The sequence below is a fragment of the Erinaceus europaeus genome, chromosome 14 (genome assembly GCF_950295315.1).
Source record: "Erinaceus europaeus chromosome 14, mEriEur2.1, whole genome shotgun sequence".
Lineage (NCBI taxonomy): Eukaryota > Metazoa > Chordata > Mammalia > Eulipotyphla > Erinaceidae > Erinaceus > Erinaceus europaeus.
The window spans coordinates 420,421-440,246 of NC_080175.1; the positions used below are offsets into that span (position 1 = coordinate 420,421).

Genomic DNA, 19,826 nt, shown 5'->3' on the forward strand with positions numbered 1-19,826 from the left:
CCAAGCCCTCTGTCCTTTACACTCATACACAGCATACCTGCACACACAGGCATGCACTGCTCACACACACTGCACATGCAGACACACACTGCTCACACACACTGTACACACAGGCATCCACTGATCACACACACTGCACACACAGGCATTCACTGCTCACACACACTGCACATACAGGCATGCAGTGATCACACACACTGCACACACAGGCACTCACTGCTCACACACTGCACACGCAGGCACGCACTGCTCACACACACTGCACACACAGGCATGCACTGCTCACACACACTGCACACAAAGGCATGCACTGCACACACACATACACACTGTACATACAGGCACATACTGCTCACATACACACACTGCACACACAGGCATGCACTACTTACACACACTGCACACACAGGCACGCACTACTCACACACACTGCACACACAGGCACGCACTACTCACACACACTGCATATACAGGCACGCACTACTCGCACACACTGGACACACAGGCACTCACTGCTCACACACACACTACACACACAGGCATGCACTGATCACATACACTGTACATGCAGGCACACACTGCTCACACACACTGCACATGCAGGCACACACTGCTCACACACACCTGCACACACAGGCACTCACTGCTCACACACACACTGCACACACAGGCACTCACTGCTCACACACACCTGCACACACAGGCACTAACTGCTCACACACACTGCACACGCAGGCACTAACTGCTCACACACACTGTACACGCAGGCACTCACTGCTCACACACTGCACACGCAGGCATGCACTGCACACACACACTGCACACACAGGCATGCACTGATCACACATACTGCACACACAGGCACTCACTGCACACACAGGCACGCACTGCTCACACACACACACCTGCACACACAGGCATGCACTGCTCACACACACACCTGTACACACAGGCACGCACTGATCACACACACTGCACATGCAGGCATGCACTGCACACACACACATACACTGCACACACAGGCACACACTGCTCACACACACACTGCACATGCAGGTACGCACTGCTCACACACATGTGCACACACATGTGCACACACAGGCACACACTTATCACACACACCTGCACACACAGGCATGTACTGCTCACACACACACTGCACACACAGGCACGCACTGCTCACACACATGTGCACTGCTCACACACACCTGCGCACACACTGTTCTCATGCACACACACCTGCAAACACAGAAGAAAGCATCGGCTTCCTTGGAGGTCTCAGCTCCCACCTCTCGCTCCCTCCTCTGAGATGGGCTGTGGGCCTGCTCCTGCTGGTGCTCAGGCAGTGCCCGCCCCTGAACAGGCACCGTGGTCAGGAGGCAGGCTCACCCCTGGACGGGCACGGTGCCTCTGTGGGGCCCACGCCTAGACCAGCAGCAGGCAGATGTGGGTGATCCTGAGAGCCAGGGTGGAGCATATCTGTGGCCTGGACCCCCACCCACGTGGCCCTCCCTGGGCTGAGACGCCGGTGAGCAGCCTCACGGGGACGACACTGCGAGAGGTTTATTGCCCCGGTGACCCTGCTGCTACAGCACAGCGCTGGCCTTGGGTTTGAGTGGGCTATGGAAATGGGTGGACTGGCTGGGCAGCGTGGGCAGACTCACTGTGGGTATGGGGCCCAGTTGGCCACCTTGAGCACACAGGGCGGGGCGTGGGGTGATGACGCTGAGGGTCCCGAGTCCTGAGAGTGAGCCCCCGTGTGGACCCCAAGGCCTGCCTGCCTTTGCAGGGTGAGGACGGTGAGCGTGGCTCTGGGGGCCTCAGGGACCCATGTCGGTGGGCTGCTTGGGGTCATCCACAAGGCCCCCCGGCGTGGTGCAGGGTCGGGCTGATTTACGTCCACTGTCCGGGGCCCGTGGGTGCTGGACTCTCCTGTCCCCAGCAGGCCTGTCTCAGTGGCGGGGACACGGGGGGCCTGTGGGCTCTGCAGGCAGTGCTTCCCAGGTGACCCAGGGCTCGTGAGCATGCCGGGTTGGGGGCTCAGGCCAGTGGAGCCCCGCTGTGTCCAGGCCCAGCTGAAGCTGAAATTCATCAGGCAGAGGCGCTTGTCTTATGTCCCGGCCAGGGATGAGGAGGGACAGGAGGGGACACTGAGTGCGAGAGCCAGGAGCCCAGCGTTTCTCACCATCCGTGGACCAGAGCTCCTGATGACTGGGACCTGGCTCCATGTGGCTCTCAGGGACACTCCTGTGTCAGTGACCCTGCCCGGGCCAGGTCCACGGCCCCCCCTCGGCAGGTCAGTACCAGTAGCCGTGGTGGTCTCCTCCCAGTCTCCACCAGGTCTGTGGTGTTCAGGCCGGACCTGGGCCTACACTGTGGTCTCGTTCCTCCAGGGCCCGGTGCGGATGTTGCGCTCAGCTCCCAGCACCTCGCCCTTGAGCCCCCCATTCTGCCCGAGGCCCCTGAAAGCCAGCGGCTGTGTGCTGTGGAGCATCTCCAAGGGGGGCGGCCCCACAGCATAGCCACAGGGCGGGGGGCTGGCCCGGGAGGCCCTGGCGTCCAGTGGAAAGGGCTCGGCCAATGCACAGCAGGCCAGCGAGCTGGGGTCACTGTCTGAGCAGGAGCTGGGGGTGCTGCCGTCTGGGCCGGGCTGGACGTGGAAGCCGTAGTCCCGCTCAGCCATCCGTGGCCGGGAGAAGAAGCCCAGGGGTGGCGTCCGGGGCGGCAGGCAGCCGTTCAGGGGCAGGCCGTGGTCACACAGGCCATGGTCACAGGTGTCCCCGGGCAGGTGCAGGTCATGGTCACACAGGCCGTGGTCACACAGGCCCTCGGGCAGGTGCAGGTCATGGTCACACAGGCCGTGGTCACAGGTGTCTCCTGGCAGGTGCAGGCTGTGATCACAGGTGTCCTCGGGCAGGTGCAGGCCGTGGTCACACAGACCGTGGTCACAGGTTTCCCCGGGCAGGTGCAGGCTGTGGTCACGCAGGCCATGGTCACAGGTGTCCCCGGGCAGGCGCAGGTGAGTGCCGTCCTCCAGTAGGGTCTCCCGGGCTAGCTGGCCGCAGCAGGGCGTGACGGGAGACAGGCAGCGGGCCTGGCCCTGGGTGGCCCGCACGTCGCGCCCTTTGCAGCGGCCTCGAGCGGGGCCGGGGGCGTCCGGCGGGGCCTCCCCCGGGGCGTCTGGCACAGGGGGGCGGCGGGGGCAGCAGGCCCACCAGCAGTGCCACACGTCCTCGCGCTTGGCGCAGTGGTGGATGAGCACGAAGAGGCCCAGAGAGACGCAGAAGGCGCCGTACAGGCAGCTGAAGACCATGTCCAGGACGGGCTCCTGCGACACGGCCAGCGCCCCGAAGGCCCAGGTGGCGGCCGACAGGAAGAGCGTGCACGCGGCCGCACGCAGCTGGGCGGCCAGCGAGTGCTCGTTCTGCAGCAGCGAGGCCGCCAGCGGGCAGGGCGGGGCCCCGGGGGACACCCGCAGGCAGGGCCCTGTGCCCCCCGCCCTCCGAGGCTCCGTGGGCGCCCGCAGCTCATACCTGCGCTCTGGGTGGCGCCGCAGCTGCACCAGGCCGCCTAGGAGCAGCCCGCAGGTGAGCAGTGCCGTGAAGGCCGCCGGCCCGTAGAAGGCGCCCAGGCTGGGCTCCCATGACATCCAGCAGCTGCAGGAGGTAGGGGGCAGGGGGCTGGGGACCGGGACAGGGGTGTGGGGGACCCAGGGCAGGGCTGGGGCGGGGTGTGGAGGGCAGAGGAGGTGGCTGGAGTAGAGGTGTGGAGGGCAGGGATGTGTGGGCAGGGATGTGTGGGCAGGGTGCTGGGGCAGGGATGTGTGGGTATGGCACTAGGGCAGGGTGCTGGGGCAGGGATGTATGGGCAGGGTGCTAGGGCAGGGGTGTGGAGGGCAGGGATGTGTGGGCAGGGTGCTGGGGCAGGGGTGTGGAGGGCAGGGATGTGTGGGCAGGGTGCTGGGGCAGGGGTGTGGGTGGCAGGGATGTGTGGGCAGGGATGTGGAGGGCAGGGATGTGGGCAAGGGTGTGGAGAGCTGGGGTGTGGAGAGCCGGAGTGTGGGGGACAGGGGAGGTGGCTAGAGCAGGGGTGTGTGGGCAGGGAACCGGGGGCAGGGGTGTGGAGAGCCGGGGTGTGGGGGGCAGGGGAGGTGGCTGGAGAAGGGGTGTGTGGGGCCTGAATTCTGACCAGGTGGACGAGGGGGTGCTCAGGCAGGGTCCCCCTGGGCTGGAGCAGGGGTGTGGAGAGCCACAGAGCCGGCCCGGTGGGCAGGGGCTAAGGGTTGTGGGAGGGTCCCCGGGGTCCGACGGGCGTGGGGCGCCGGGTCTCAGGTGCGCTGAGCTGAGCTGGCCAGCTGTGCGGTGCCCCCTCTCCTGTCCTCTCTCACGCCACACCCATGCAGCAGTGACCCCGTCCCAGTATGGGGACACCTTGGCTCAGGCTGTAGCCCTGAGTGGGGGTCGTGGCTGGGGGACTGGAGGTGGGCGCTGTGCCAGCCCCGGCCCTGGGGCTGGGGGTCACCCGAGGTGGCCTAGTGGTGCCACGCTTGTTGTGGTGTCCAGAGGCAGGCGGTCAGGGAGGAGGGTCCCGAGGGTGCGGTCTGCGGCCGGGCCCTGGGAGACCCTGGTGACCCCGGGCTCTGCTGTGGGGCCTGTCACCTGCTGTCCCAGGGGGTGACCGGCGAAGGTGGGGCCCCCATCCCCCTCCCCCAGCCCTGACTCACTAGGCTGTGCCCTCGTCCTCCTTCCCGTAATTCTGGATGTTGGTGGCGGCTGTGACTCCACAGATGATGAAGGGAACCCCTCCACCGATGAGATAGAGCCTGTGACGGCAGAGCACCCAATCTGGGGCAGGGGCAGGGGGTAGGGGGCAGGGGGCAGGCGTCAGGGGTCAGGGTCAGGGGTCAGGATCAGGGGTCAGGGGTCAGGGTCAGGGGGCAGGAGCAGGGGGCAGGGGCAGGTGTCAGGGGTCAGGATCAGGGGTCAGGGGTCAGGATCAGGGGGCAGGAGCAGGGGGCAGGGGCAGGGGCAGGGGGCAGGGGGCAGGGGCAGAGGGCAGGAGAGGATGAGGGGCAGGGGCAGGGGGCAGGGGCAGGGGGTAGGGGGCAGGGGGAGGGGGCAGGGGGCAGGGGCAGAGGGCAGGAGAGGATGAGGGGCAGGAAGGGTGGGAAAGGGGCAGGGGCAGGGCAGTGCTAGGGAGGATGGGCACTGCTCTGGGTGCGGGGGGGGGGTGCTGTCCAGGGCCCTGGAGAGGGAGCAGGCCTGAGGGCCATGGAACCTCCTCTCTTCTGCCTAGTCCCCCAGGCCCCACCCCACCCATGCAGCGGTGACCCCCCGTCCCAGTATGGGGGAGCCCTCTGGGCTCAGGCCACAGACACGAGTGGGGTTGTTGGCTGGGGAGGGCTGGAGTTGGACCCTGTGTCCAGCCCTAGGCCCTGGCGGGGAGGGCGGGGAGGGTCACTCCAGGCTGCTGCTCCTGGCAGGCAAGGGTGTTGAGTGAGGCCTACAGGCATGAGCATTGGCGGGGCCACCTGCTGCTGGGGGAGCCTGAGCCCCGTGTCCAAGCCGCCCTCCTGGATGGGAGCAGTCACGTGTCAGGGCTGCCACCAACAGCTCTGCCCATGTTGTCTCTCCCCTACAGGGGTGCGACAGGGGACCTGGATCCCATGGCATAGGCCATGAAGCCCAGCCTTGCAGACCAGGCAAAGAGCCCACCCACGGAGCCAGCCATGGAGCCTGCCCACAGAGCCTCCCCACAGAGCCTCCCCACAGAACCTGCCCTCAGAGCCTCCCCTCAGAGTCTCCCCATAGAGTCTCCCCTCAGAGCCTCCCCACAGAGCCTCCCCACAGAACCTGCCCTCAGAGCCTCCCCTCAGAGCCTCCCCTCAGAGCCTCCCCTCAGAGCCTGCTCTCAGAGCCTCCCCTCAGAGCCTCCCCATAGAGTCTCCCCTCAGAGCCTGCTCTCAGAGCCTGCCCTCAGAGCCTCCCCTCAGAGCCTCCCCATAGAGTCTCCCCTCAGAGCCTGCCCTCAGAGCCTCCCCTCAGAGCCTGCTCTCAGAGCCTCCCCTCAGAGCCTCCCCTCAGAGCCTGCCCTCAGAGTCTCCCCTCAGAGCCTCCCCTCAGAGCCTCCCCTCAGAGTCTCCCCTCAGAGCCTCCCCACAGAGTCTCCCCTCAGAGCCTCCCCACAGAGTCTCCCCTCAGAGCCTGCCCTCAGAGCCTCCCCTCAGAGCCTCCCCACAGAGTCTCCCCTCAGAGCCTGCCCTCAGAGCCTCCCCTCAGAGCCTCCCCTCAGAGCCTCCCCACAGAGCCTCCCCTCAGAGCCTCCCCTCAGAGTCTCCCCTCAGAGCCTGCCCTCAGAGCCTCCCCTCAGAGCCTGCTCTCAGAGCCTCCCCTCAGAGGCTCCCCTCAGAGCCTGCCCTCAGAGCCTCCCCTCAGAGCCTGCCCTCAGAGTCTCCCCTCAGAGCCTCCCCACAGAGTCTCCCCTCAGAGCCTCCCCACAGAGTCTCCCCTCAGAGCCTGCCCTCAGAGCCTCCCCTCAGAGCCTCCCCAATGAGTCTCCCCTCAGAGCCTGCCCTCAGAGCCTCCCCTCAGAGCCTCCCCTCAGAGCCTCCCCACAGAGCCTCCCCTCAGAGCCTCCCCATAGAGTCTCCCCTCAGAGCCTGCCCTCAGAGCCTCCCCTCAGAGCCTGCTCTCAGAGCCTCCCCTCAGAGCCTCCCCTCAGAGCCTGCCCTCAGAGCCTCCCCTCAGAGCCTCCCCTCAGAGCCTCCCCATAGAGTCTCCCCTCAGAGCCTGCCCTCAGAGCCTCCCCTCAGAGCCTCCCCACAGAGCCTGCCCTCAGAGCCTCCCCTCAGAGTCTCCCCTCAGAGCCTCCCCACAGAGTCTCCCGTCAGAGCCTCCCCACAGAGTCTCCCCTCAGAGCCTGCCCTCAGAGCCTCCCATCAGAGCCTCCCCACAGAGTCTCCCCTCAGAGCCTGCCCTCAGAGCCTCCCCTCAGAGCCTCCCCTCAGAGCCTCCCCACAGAGCCTGCCCTCAGAGCCTCCCCTCAGAGCCTCCCCTCAGAGCCTCCCCTCAGAGCCTGCCCTCAGAGCCTCCCCTCAGAGCCTGCCCTCAGAGCCTCCCCTCAGAGCCTGCCCTCAGAGCCTGCCCTCAGAGCCTCCCCTCAGAGCCTGCCCTCAGAGCCTCCCCTCAGAGCCTCCCCTCAGAGCCTCCCCTCAGAGCCTGCCCTCAGAGTCTCTCCACAGAGTCTCCCCTCAAAGCCTCCCCTCAGAGTCTCCTCTCAGAGCCTCCCCTCAGAGTCTCCCCATAGAGCCTCCCCACAGAGTCTCCCCTCAGAGCCTCCCCTCAGAGCCTCCCCTCAGAGCCTCCCCACAGAGTCTCCCCACAGAGTCTCCCCTCAGAGCCTCCCCACAGAGTCTCCCCTCAGAGCCTCCCCACAGAGTCTCCCCTCAGATTCTCCCCTCAGAGTCTCCCCTCAGAGTCTCCCCTCAGATTCTCCCCTCAGAGTCTCCCCTCAGAGTCTCCCCTCAGATTCTCCCCTCAGAGTCTCCCCTCAGAGTCTCCCCTCAGATTCTCCCCTCAGAGTCTCCCCTCAGAGCCTCCCCTCAGAGCCTGCCAGGGAGGGAGCCTTCAGTTCCCATATGGCATGGATTGGCCTCTGGGGTTGCAGAAGTCATTAAAGTGACCCCCCCCCCCCCAGCCGTCCTCCTTGGGGAGGGGAATGAGGGCAGGTGACAGTTCTGGCCTCACTCTGGTGGCCGTGGGGGGGTTCTGCGTGGCCTGCGGATGGGGGTGGCGCAGTGGGTGAAGCACTGGCTCCCCAGCGTGAGGTCCTGAAGCTGCTCCCTGGTGCTGCCTGTGCTGGGGGGAGGCTCTCTCCTCTTTCTCCTAAATGGGAAGCCTTAAAAAAATGTTCCGGTGCATCTTTGCCGTCAAAGCCCTGGAAGTTTTACTGGCATCTCCTTGCGTGGATTTTATAGTTCCCGGCCTACTATCCAGCTCTTGGGTCCACTCTGAGTCAGCTGGGCACGGTGGTTAGTGGCAGTGTTTCCGTTTCCCCGGGGGGCCGCCCGGTCTCCCCGTGGGAGAGGGCCTGGGGAGTGGCTGTGCCGTGGAACTGGCCCTCTACCTCAGAATCCCGCGAGCCACTAACAGGCACCAAAGTCAGGGGAAAGCCCACCGGGCAGCTGCTAGAGGGAGCCTCGGGGTGGGGGCGTGGGCACACGGTCTGCACGGGGCCTCCCACTGCCACCAACTTGAGTGTGCCTGGCAGTGCGTGGGGGACCCCACACGCTAGGCTGTTACTGCGACTTTACTGCAGACAGACAGACAGTGCATTTCAGGGAGCCAAGGGTTCTAACCTTTACAGTGACTGGGAAAAAGCCAGAGACAGAAGGTGAAAAGACAAACTGAGGGGGCCAGGAGGGGACGCACCTGGTCCAGCACACCTATCACCGTGCACAGGACCTGGGTTTGAGCCCCTGCTCCCAACCTGCTAGGAAGACAGACGCTTCACAAGCAGTGAAGCAGGTCTGCAGGTGTCTCTCGTCCTCTCTCCTTCTCTAGCACCCCCCTCTCAATCTCTCTCTGTTCTGTCAAGAATTGAAATAGCATCGTGATAATCCAGCAGCAGGAGCTAAGAGAGGGAAGGAGGGGGAAGAGCTGAGGGTCGAGCCAGGAGACCGGGTGGGCACAGGGACGGGACAGTCACCGCTCGGCACAGCCTCAGGCCCAACTGTCTCTGAGGAGAGATCTCTGGGGACAGAGACAGGACCGTAGGGCTGGGCATGGCCCGCACCCTGAGAAGCTGGCTGTGGGGCAAAGGGGGCCAGACTGGACACAGACAGCGGCAGCACCCTCCCCAGGGAGGGACGGTGGGTGACTTGTCCACCCCCAGGGAGCAGCAGCAGCACCGACATGGTCACCATGCATGACGGGGCCTCAGTCACAGCTAAGTCAAACCTGCCCACCCGGGCTGGGGAAGCGGGTGCCCAGGGCCGTGATGCCGCCCCATCAGTGCTCCCAGGCCAGGAAGCAGCCGGTGCTCAGCTTGGCCAGCAGAGGGCGCGGGCGGGCAGGGCACTGCGGCCTGGGATGTCCCTGAGGGCAGCGGTCACCTGGACCTTCCGGCCTGAAGCCGTCTGCTTGGGGCCAGAGCTGGCTCCTGTCCCTCTCTCCCAGGCCCCAGTCCCTGCCCTGAGGGGACAGTGGACAGGAGGACTCTGAGGACCTGGGCGGGGGGCGGACATGGCTCATGCAGAGCTGGCAGAGGCCGGAGAGAGATGTGTGGCGTGACAGTGGTCCAGAGGACAGCTGCCTAGTGCCTGCAGGGGGAGGGAGAAGAGGGGGGAGGGGAGGAGTGGGAATGTGGTAGCCGCTGAGTGGCCAGCACCTGCTCACGCCTGGGCCCTCGTGTCCCCGCCCTCCAAGGCTGGTCAGTCCATAGCCTCCACGTCCACGTGAGACTGGGATGGCCCCACTGGGAGCCTGCCTGTCACCTGGACACAGCCAGAGGGGACAGGGCAGTGCCTGGGTGACGCCCACACCTGGTCCACGGCTACAGCACAGAACCCTACTGCTGGGGCTAGTGACGGAACCCCTGACCACCGGCCCTTGACCACGGAGCCCTGACCACCAGCCACTAACCACATAGTCCCTGACCACGGAGTCCCTGACCACAGAACTGCTGCTGGGTCTCTGGCCCCCAGAGCCGGGGCTGCAGAGCTCAGACCCCACAGTCGGAGCCCCCACACGGAACCCCCACAGTCCAGCCCACAGGCCTGGTGCGTGCTCCGGTCCTGCCTGGTCGGCAGCTGGACGTGGTCAGAGGGAAGAAGTCTGACCCTGCAGCATCCTGCTCACGTCTGCTGGGACTCAGGCCCCACAGGGACAGCATCCTGAGCTGGGCGCCTGCCTACCTGAGCAGGGGCTGCCGGGGGGCCAAAGGAGGGTCAGCAGCAGGGCAGGGTGCACCCTTCTTGGTCACCTGCTGGTAGATGTGGCCAGCGGCCACACAGATCCAGAGCATGGCGGAGAGCGAGGAGTAGTGGAGGACCACACCCACCTGCAAGGGGACGACACACAGGCTGTGACATCATGGGGACACACAGGCAGGACACAGATTAGTTGACGGGTGGAGGGCAGCACAGCAGTGAGGATTGTACCCACCCTACTACCCCCAACCCTACACAGTCCAGGAAGGAAGGGGGAGGGGTGCAGAACAGGTCCAAGCCCGCCCTGTGGTCACGGGGTTGTCAGCGTAGGGACAGCTGTCGGGGGCCCCACTTCCTAGCCTCTGACTTCCCGGTGCCGGTGCCTTCACTCTAAACAGTGGGATGCCTGGCGGGGATGAGGACGCTGAGGGCGGGCCTGGTAGGTCTCCCCGAATCCAGGCTCACCGAGAGGCTTGCACCCCCGCTGAGAAGCCGGGGCCCCCAGAGTCAGGGCAGGGTTCAGGGGAACCCCTCCCCGCGAGGGCCCAGCTGTCCTATGTGACTGCCCCACCCCGGCCCGAGCAGGGACACCCTGGAGCCCAGCCCTGCTCAGTGTCTGGGGTCCGGGGGAGGCAGCCCCACTCCGGCTCCCAGACTCGGGCCTGGCTGGGCAGGGAGGGGCCTGACCCTCTGACTGGCCTGTGCGGCCCCTGCCCCGTGGGCAGCACTGACCCATGTCTGCTAAGTGGGTCAGTGTGGTGTTGGCACCTTCACTCTAGGTGCTTGGTCATCCATGGTTGCCAGGACAACCACCAGCTCTCCCAGCCCCCTCCCTCCCTCCCTCACGGCCAGCCAAGGACACAGGGCAGTGGGCACAGGGCTCAGCCCGTGATGACAGAGCTCTCGCAGGCTGGCCGACATGGTCGTGAGGGGTGTCCAGCCCAGCACCCAGCACCGGGGGGTTAGAGTTGGCTGCCAGCCCCAGGTGGTCACCCACTGGGCCAACCTGCAGGGCACCCACCCCCTCATGGTCCCTCGTGGCCCTCAGCCGCCGGTACTATCCAGAGCTTCTTGCCATGGACAGCTCAAGACACCCAAGACCCCAGCACTGGGTGTGATGCCCCCCTGACACCCACACACACGCCCACCCCCATGTCCAGTCTCTGCTCCCAGGGTCCTAAGAGTGGGGGCCTGTCTTCTCCAGCAGAGAGCAGCATCTGGGGGAAAGGGAGAGAGTGAGGGAGGGGACACCAGTCCTCCGGGATCATTGTCCTCTGGGGATCACCATTCTCCTGGGGCCACTATGCCCCGAGGTCACCATTCTTCTGGGTCACTGCCACCCTGGGGTCACCGTCCTCCCAGGGCCACTGTCTTCATGGGTCACCATCCCCCTGGGGTTACTGTCACCCTGGGGTCACTGTCCACCTGGGGTCACTGTTCCCTGGGGTTGAGGGAAAGAGCAGGAAAGGCCAGGCCCTGGGGCCAGGAGGGTCCACCCTTCCCTGCTGTGTGAAGAAAGGCCACAGACTTTGGGGTGTGGGGGGCTTGCTCTCAGTGCAGAAACTGAAGCTGCCTCCCAGGGAACAGGGAGAGGAGTCTCTGGATTGAGCTCTGGCATTGGCTCCCATGGCTGCTCCCCATGAGTTCAGGGGCCATCTCCCCTCTGCGTCCCTGCTGGGGGCTGTCCCGGGCTGCCTGTCCGTCCCTGCCGACACCTGCCTTTTCCCAGGGGTCCCCTACTCCATGTCCTGAGGGCAGCGCATCTCAGGGAAAGTCACCAAATGATGTGACCACCAGTGTGACCTCAGCCAGCTGGGCAAGAGAACAGACCCACCTTTCAACTCAGACAGGTATCACATGTCATGGTACCTGATGAGGTGTGTGGCACATGGAAGGCTCATGCCTGACACATGGGAGGATGATTCCTGGCACACGAGAGGCTTACGTCTAGCACACAGGGTGCTTATGCCTGGCACACGGGAGATATTTCCTGGTACACGGTGGCTCATGCCTGGCACATGGGAGGCCCTCACACCTGGCACATGGGAGATATTTCCTGGTACACGGGAGGCTCATGCCTAGGACATGGGGTGGCTCATGCCTTGCACACAGGAGGCTCACGCCTGTCACATGGGAGGCTCTCACATCTGGCACACAGTGGCTCATGCCTGGTACACGGGAGGCCCTCACACCTGGCATATGGGAGGCTCACACCTGGCACACGGTGGCTCACGCCTGGCACACAGTGGCTCACACCTGGCACACGGTGGCTCACACCTGGCACACGGGAGGCCCTCACACCTGGCACACGGGAGGCCCTCACACCTGGCACACGGTGGCTCACGCCTGGCACACGGGAGGCCCTCACACCTGGCACACGGGAGGCCCTCACACCTGGCACACGGTGGCTCACACCTGGCACACGGGAGGCCCTCACACCTGGCACACGGGAGGCCCTCACACCTGGCACACGGTGGCTCACGCCTGGCACACGGGAGGCCCTCACACCTGGCACACGGTGGCTCACACCTGGCACACGGGAGGCCCTCATTCCTAGCCCGTGGGGCAGCTCACGGCTGGCCACGGCACACTCACCGCCTGGCACAGCACTGGGTACTGTGTGCGGTTCACACCCCCAGCGAAGGCCGTGACGGCGAGGCCGGCATGGAGGCAGAAGTTGAGGAGCGAGTGCCGGCTCTTCCTGCTGATGCGGATGGCGCTGCGGGTCAGAGGTCACATCAGCACACGTCGGGGAGCAGGTGGCCTGATGGGAGGGCCAGCCCGAAGGTCTGGGCCCGGGAGCACGGGGTGTGGGTGTGGCCGGGGCTTTAGTCACCAGAGTGCCGGGCCTGGGGGCATCAGATCAGCTGAGGCCTGGTCCCTGACAGAAGGTTACAGGACCTGGGCCTTGCCTTGGGGACAGAGGGACAGCAGGACTTGTGCCCTGCCTTGGGAACAGGGGGCGGCGAGGCCTGGTCCCTGTATCAGGCCAGAGGAGAAGGGAGGGCACCAGAGTCAGGACAGTGCCCCACCCTGCAGAGGGCCCGACACTGTGGCACTGTGCGCAGGAATGCCACCTGGCTGTCACCACCCCCACCAGCTCCACTGAGGCAGGGCCAGGATGGGAGTGACTGCCCAGCCCTGGCTGGGGCCTGGGGTGGGTGCTCACGGGAGGCCTGGGGGTATCCGAAGGTGTCCCTCCCCTTGGGGGTTCATGAAAGGTGGAGGTCTCTGGGGGTGCTCCTCCCATCGGGGGCTCAGAAGAGGTCTAGGTGTGGGTGGGCCCCCTCACCTCTGGTGCACGAGGTAGGTGACCACAGAGGCGAGGAGACACAGAAGCATGACAGCGGTGCAGGCGTACACCACGGGGTGCAGGAAGTCCCCTGGGTACTGGGGCAGGGAGAGCACGGTCTTCAAGTCCTGCAGAGAACACAGTCCCTGAATGCCTGCCAGGAGCCCCTCGCGGCCCCCAGGACAGGGTGGAGGGCGGGGTCTGCGCGGGGAGGGCGGGGTCTGCGCGGGGAGGGCGGGGTCTGCGCGGGGAGGGCGGGGTCTCAGCAAGGAGGGCGGGGTCTGTGCGGGGAGGGCGGGGTCTGCGCGGGGAGGGCGGGGTCTGAGTGTGGAGGGCGGGGGTCTCAGCAAGGAGGGCGGGGTCCGCGTGGGGAGGACGGGTGCCCTGGTCACACCGGCTTGTTGGTGGGGGGGGGGTGGCACCTGGGGCCCTTTCAGCCCCAATCCTCCTGCCTGTGGGCTCTGCAGGAAGGCCATGGGGCCAGCCCTGGTCCTCTGCCCCCAGGGTGACGTCAGCCGTGAGGTCACAGAGTTCAGGGTGACAAAGCTCACGCAGCCCCCTTGGCCCTGGTCCTGGGTGCGAGAGAGCTCAGGCCTGGTTCCTGTTTGTGTCGGGCAGCATGTCAGGCCCGGTGTCTGTGACTGTGACAGGAGCCCCTGCAGACCTCTCTGTGCCCAGGACCCCGTGTCCTCACAGTGGGTTCAGGTGGCTGTGCAGCGCCCAGTGCAGGTGGCCAGGGATGGCGGGATGGCGGGCAGCTGTCCTCCCACGGCCGCTGACACCACGGGCCTGCTCCCCGCAGCCTCTGGGCTGGGCAGGCCCCTGCTGCCCCTCCCAGAGAATCCCAGCTGCCAGAGCTGAGGCAGACAGGAGCCCATACCCTCCTCCAGGGCAGGGCCAGTGAGAGACGGGTCCTGGAAGGAGGGGGCCGGGACCACTCGGGGCCCCTCCCGTGCTCTTCTCCCTGTGCTCAGGCCGCTGCCCACAGGGCTAGTTAGCCGAGGGGCGAGGACAGCACAGGAACAGCTGGGCGGCGGCAGACCCTGGAGGTGGGGTGGCCCCTGCCCTGGGCTGGGACCTGTGCCCAGAGGAGCTGAGATGGGCAAAAGGCCTCTCTCTGGTTGGGCCCTTCTAGTGGAGCAGGCCAAGGCTAGATGTGCCCCGTGGGCAACCACAGCCTAAGTACCTGCCCGCACCTGCCGCCTGCCTTGCTCACCTGCAGCCCTCCCGACTGAGCCCACCCCCATGTCCCTCACCAGCCTTTCTCCTGAGACAGTGCACCCCCACACTGACGGCCGGCCACGAAGAGGTGGGCAGGGGCCATGGCTCCCAGCCGGAAGCACAGGATGTCTGCCCAGTGACTCAACTGCGGCAGCCCTGCCCGCAACTAATTAGCATGACCCTCAGACACTGGTGTAGGGCAACAGCCCGGGGGACAGCCACACGGGGGACGGCCACACACGGACAAACACATTGGGCTCAGTCACATGTGGACAGCCACATGGGGGCCAGTCACACGGGGAGGGGGGGAGACAGTCACACGGGAGGATGGTCACACGGGGGGACGGTCACACAGAAGGTGGCACACAGGTGATGACCACATGGGGACAGCACACAGGTGACAGTCACACAGGGGACAGAACATGGGGGGCACATGGCAGACAGCCACATGGGAAACAGTCACACAGGAAAATGGTGTCACTAGGGGGATAGTCACAGGGGGATGACCACATAGGGGGCAGCCATGGAGGTGAGAGTCACATGGGAGGACAGTTACACGGGACAGTCACATGGGGGGACCGTCCCACAGAGCAATAGTCACATGGGAGGACTATCCACACAGGGGGATGGCCACACCAGAGGACAGTCACACAGGGGGATGGTCACACGGGGGTATGGCCACACGGGGACAGTCACTTGGGGGAATGGTCACATGGGAAGACTGTCATATAGGGGGATAGCCACACAGGGGGACACTACATAGGGGGACAGTCATTCAGGGGGACAGTCATATAGGGGGACGGCCACAGGGAGGACTCTCACAGGGGTATGGCCACACAGGGACGGTCACTTGGTACAGTCACACAGGGGGACAAGTCACATGGGAGGACTGTCACATGGGAGGTGGCCACACAGGGGGCAGCCACCTAGGGGTCAGTCTGGAGACTGGACACTGCCTCGCCCTGGCCTGGGCTACTGTGCCTGGCTGTCCTCGCCAAACCTTGGCCTCTCCCACCTTCCAGGCAGCTGCAGCCTGCTGGGTACTTACCATGAGCTCTGCTGCTGCTGAGGATGGGCTGGGCGGACACGCTAGTGGGAGCAGCTATGTGGCGCCCTTGTCACCACCAGGCTCCATGGCCATCCAGAAGGTCAGGCCATGCCACCCAGTGTGCCCACCTGTGGAGAGTGGCTGGTCAGCAGAGGGCATTCTGGAAGGTTGCCACCCTCTCCTCAATCCTGAAGCCTGTTGTGGGATCTGGACTCTGGGTCCCAGGACTCTGATGCTCAAGACCTCCAGCACAAAGAGCCCTGGACACTGGGAGCCCCTGGACACTGGGAGCCCTGGACACTGGGAGCCCTGGACACTGGGAGCCCCTGGATATTGGGAGCCCTGGACACTGGGAGCCCCTGGACACTGGGAGCCCTGGACACTGGGAGCCCTGGACACTGGGAGGCCCTGGACACTGGGAGCCCTGGACAGTGGGAGCCCCTGGACAGTGGGAGGCCCTGGACACTGGGAGGCCTCTGGACACTTGGAGACCCCTGGACACTGGGAGCCCCTGGACACAGGGAGGCCCTGGATACTGGGAGCCCCCTGGACACTGGGAGGTCTCTAGACACTTGGAGGCCCCTGGACACTGGGAGGCCCTGGACACCGGGAGGCCCTGGACACTGGGAGGCCCTGGACACTGAGAGGCCCTGGACACTGGGAGGCCCCTGGACACCACGAGGCTGTGGACACTGTGAGGCCCCTGGATACTGGGAGGCCCCTGGGCACCGGGAGGCCCTGGACACCGGGAGCCCTGGACACTGGGAGGCCCTGGACACTGGGAGGCCCTGGACACTGGGATCCCTGGACACTGGGAGCCCCTGGACACTGGGAGCCCCTGGACACTGGGAGCCCCTGACCACTGGGAGGCCCTGGACACCGGGTGGCCCTGGACACTGGGAGGCCCTGGACACCGGGAGGCCCCTGGACACTGGGAGACCCTGGACACAGGGAGGTCCTGGACACTGGGAGGCTCTGGACACTGGAAGGCCCCTGGACACTGGGAGGCTCTGGACACTGGGAGCCCTGGACACTGGGAGGCCCTGGACACTGGGAGCCCCTGGACACTGGGAGGCCCTGGACACTGGGAGCCCCTGGACACCGGGAGGCCCTGGACTATTGGGAGTCCCCTGGACACTGGGAGGCCCTGGACACTGGGAGGCCGTGGACACCGGGAGGCCCCTGGACACTGGGAGGCTCTGGACACTGGGAGGCCCCTGGACACTGGGATCCCTAGACACCAGGAGGCCCTGGACACTGGGAGGCCCTGTACAGCGGGAGTCCCCTGGACACTGGGAGCCCTGGACAATGGGAGGCCCCTGGACACTTGGAGGCCCCTGGACACCGGGAGGCCCTGGAAACTGGGATCCCCTGGACACTGGGAGACCCTGGACACAGGGAGCCCTGGACACTGGGAGGCCCTGGACACTGGGAGGCCCTGGACACCGGGAGCCCCTGGACACTGGGAGCCCCTGGACACTGGAAGCCCTGGACACTGGGAGGCCCTGGACACCGGGAGCCCCTGGACACCGGGAGGCCCCTGGACACCATGAGGCTGTGGACACTGGGAGGTGCCTGGATACTGGGAGGCCCCTGGACACCGGGAGGCCCTGGACACCGGGAGGCCCTGGAAACTGGGAGCCCCTGGACACTGGGAGACCCTGGACACTGGGAGGCCCCTGGACACTGGGAGCCCTGGACACTGGGAGGCCCTGGACACCGGGAGCCTCTGGACACTGGGAGCCCCTGGACACCGGGAGGCCCTGGACACTGAGAGGCCCTGGACACTGGGAGCCCCTGGACACTGGGAGGCCCTGGACACTGGGAGCCCCTGGACACTGGGAGGCCCCTGGGCACCGGGAGGCCCTGGACACCGGGAGGCCCTGGACACTGGGAGCCCCTGGACACTGGGAGCCCCTGGACACTGGGAGCCCCTGGACACCGGGTGGCCCTGGACACCGGGAGGCCCTGGACACCGGGAGGCCCCTGGACACTGGGAGACCCTGGACACAGGGAGGTCCTGGACACTGGGAGGCTCTGGACACTGGAAGGCCCCTGGACACTGGGAGGCCCCTGGACACTGGGAGCCCTGGACACTGGGAGGCCCTGGACACTGGGAGGCCCTGGACACTGGGAGGCCCTGGACACCGGGAGGCCCTGGACTATTGGGAGTCCCCTGGACACTGGGAGGCCCTGGACACTGGGAGGCCGTGGACACCGGGAGGCCCCTGGACACTGGGAGGCTCTGGACACTGGGAGGCCCCTGGACACTGGGATCCCTAGACACCAGGAGGCCCTGGACACTGGGAGGCCCTGTACAGCGGGAGTCCCCTGGACACTGGGAGCCCTGGACAATGGGAGGCCCCTGGACACTTGGAGGCCCCTGGACACCGGGAGCCCCTGGACACTTGGAGACCCTGGACACTGGGAGCCCTGGACACTGGGAGGCCCTGGACACTGGGAGGCCCTGTGCACCGGGAGCCCCTGGACACTGGGAGCCCCTGGACACTGGGAGGCCCTGGACACCGGGAGCCCCTGGACACAGGGAGCCCCTGGACACCGGGAGGCCCCTGGACACCACGAGGCTGTGGACACTGGGAGGCGCCTGGATACTGGGAGGCCCCTGGACACCGGGAGGCCCTGGACACCGGGAGGCCCTGGACACTGGGAGCCCCTGGACACTGGGAGACCCTGGACACTGGGAACCCTGGACACTGGGAGGCCCTGGACACTGGGAGGCCCTGGACACTGGGAGGCCCTGGACACCGGGAGCCCCTGGACACTGGGAGGCCCTGGACACCGGGAGCCCCTGGACACTGGGAGCCCCTGGACACTGGGAGGCCCTGGACACCGGGAGCCCCTGGACACAGGGAGCCCCTGGACACCGGGAGGCCCCTGGACACCACGAGGCTGTGGACACTGGGAGGCGCCTGGATACTGGGAGGCCCCTGGACACCGGGAGGCCCTGGACACCGGGAGGCCCTGGACACTGGGAGCCCCTGGACACTGGGAGCCCCTGGACACTGGGAGACCCTGGACACTGGGAGCCCTGGACACTGGGAGGCCCTGGACACCGGGAGCCTCTGGACACTGGGAGCCCCTGGACACCGGGAGGCCCTGGACACTGGGAGGCCCTGGACACTGGGAGCCCCTGGACACTGGGAGGCCCTGGACACTGGGAGCCCCTGGACACTGGGAGGCCCCTGGACACCACGAGGCTGTGGACACTGGGAGGCCCCTGGATACTGGGAGGCCCCTGGGCACCGGGAGGCCCTGGACACCGGGAGGCCCTGGACACCGGGAGGCCCTGGACACTGGGAGGCCCTGGACACTGGGAGGCCCTGGACACTGGGATACCTGGACACTGGGAGCCCCTGGACACTGGGAGCCCCTGGACACTGGGAGCCCCTGGACACCGGGTGGCCCTGGACACTGGGAGGCCCTGGACACCGAGAGGCCCCTGGACACTGGGAGACCCTGGACACCGGGAGGCCCTCGACACTGGGAGGCTCTGGACACTGGAAGGCCCCTGGACACAGGGAGGCCCCTGGACACTGGGAGCCCTGGACACTGGGAGGCCCTGGACTCCAGGAGGTCCTGGCCCCCACTGCCGCCTGGGGCCTCAGAACCCTGTGCTCCATCTCAGCGTCCTTCTTGCTGACGCTCCGGCCAGCTAGTTCAGGCTGCATGGCCGCGTCGCAGGCAGCACAGGGGACGACCCGCCCTCCCTCCCTCTGGGCACAGCTGCCCCAGCAGGTGGGGTCTGCGGTCCTGGCCCTGGGCGGCCCCTGCCTGCAGGCCACCGCGTTGCCCAAAGTTGTTCCTCATCCCCCGGGTCGGTGGGGCCCCTCCCGCCGGGATCTGTCCTGGGCGCGGCCGGGAGGCCACGGCCGCCCCCCCCCCCCCCCCCGCGGCCCACCTCGCGGGTCCTCACCTGGGGGCGGCCACGCGCCGAGTGCCCGGCTCCGGACCTGCTGCCAGGGGCAGCGACAGCCGAGCGGGCAGCGACAGACCGCAGGGGCTGCGGGCGGGAGCCACCCGAGCCGGCGACACGGGCACAGCAGCGCCGGGCGGCGACGACGGCGACAGGGGACAGCGGCCGGAGGAGAGGAGGCGCTGTAACCATGGGGACCGGGCTGCGCCCCCCGCTGCTGCGGGAATGGTTCCTCCCGCCGGCCTCCGCCACTGCGGCTACGTAAAGGGACAACCGCGCGCCCCCCGCCCCGCGCCCGCCCGCGGCCCCGCCTTGGATCCATACCCCCAGCCCCGTCCCCCAACCCCGCCCTGGATGCCTACCCCCACCCCGGCTCTGCCAGCACCCCAGCCCAGCCCACCCC

At 66.5% G+C, this 19,826-nt stretch overlaps 1 protein-coding gene across 2 annotated transcripts; it reads right to left on the reverse strand.

Annotated features, from left to right (window-relative positions):
* Positions 1–1,548: 1,548 nt before the first annotated feature.
* Positions 1,549–19,472, reverse strand: ADGRA1 (adhesion G protein-coupled receptor A1). Of its 2 annotated transcripts, XM_016192787.2 has the most exons (7): positions 19,424–19,472; positions 15,490–15,617; positions 13,221–13,348; positions 12,524–12,647; positions 9,914–10,059; positions 4,724–4,822; positions 1,549–3,656 (listed from the first exon to the last, which is right to left on the reverse strand). In XM_016192787.2, the coding sequence occupies exons 2-7, from the start codon at positions 15,490–15,492 to the stop codon at positions 2,369–2,371; spliced, it is 1,788 nt and encodes a 595-aa protein (XP_016048273.1). In that variant the 5' UTR covers positions 15,493–15,617; positions 19,424–19,472; the 3' UTR covers positions 1,549–2,368. The 2 variants fall into 2 exon arrangements, with proteins under 2 accessions (XP_016048273.1, XP_060027020.1); XM_060171037.1 differs by lacking the exons at positions 15,490–15,617; positions 19,424–19,472 and having other exon boundaries at positions 12,524–12,907; positions 13,221–13,253.
* Between the last annotated feature and the right edge of the window lie 354 nt (positions 19,473–19,826).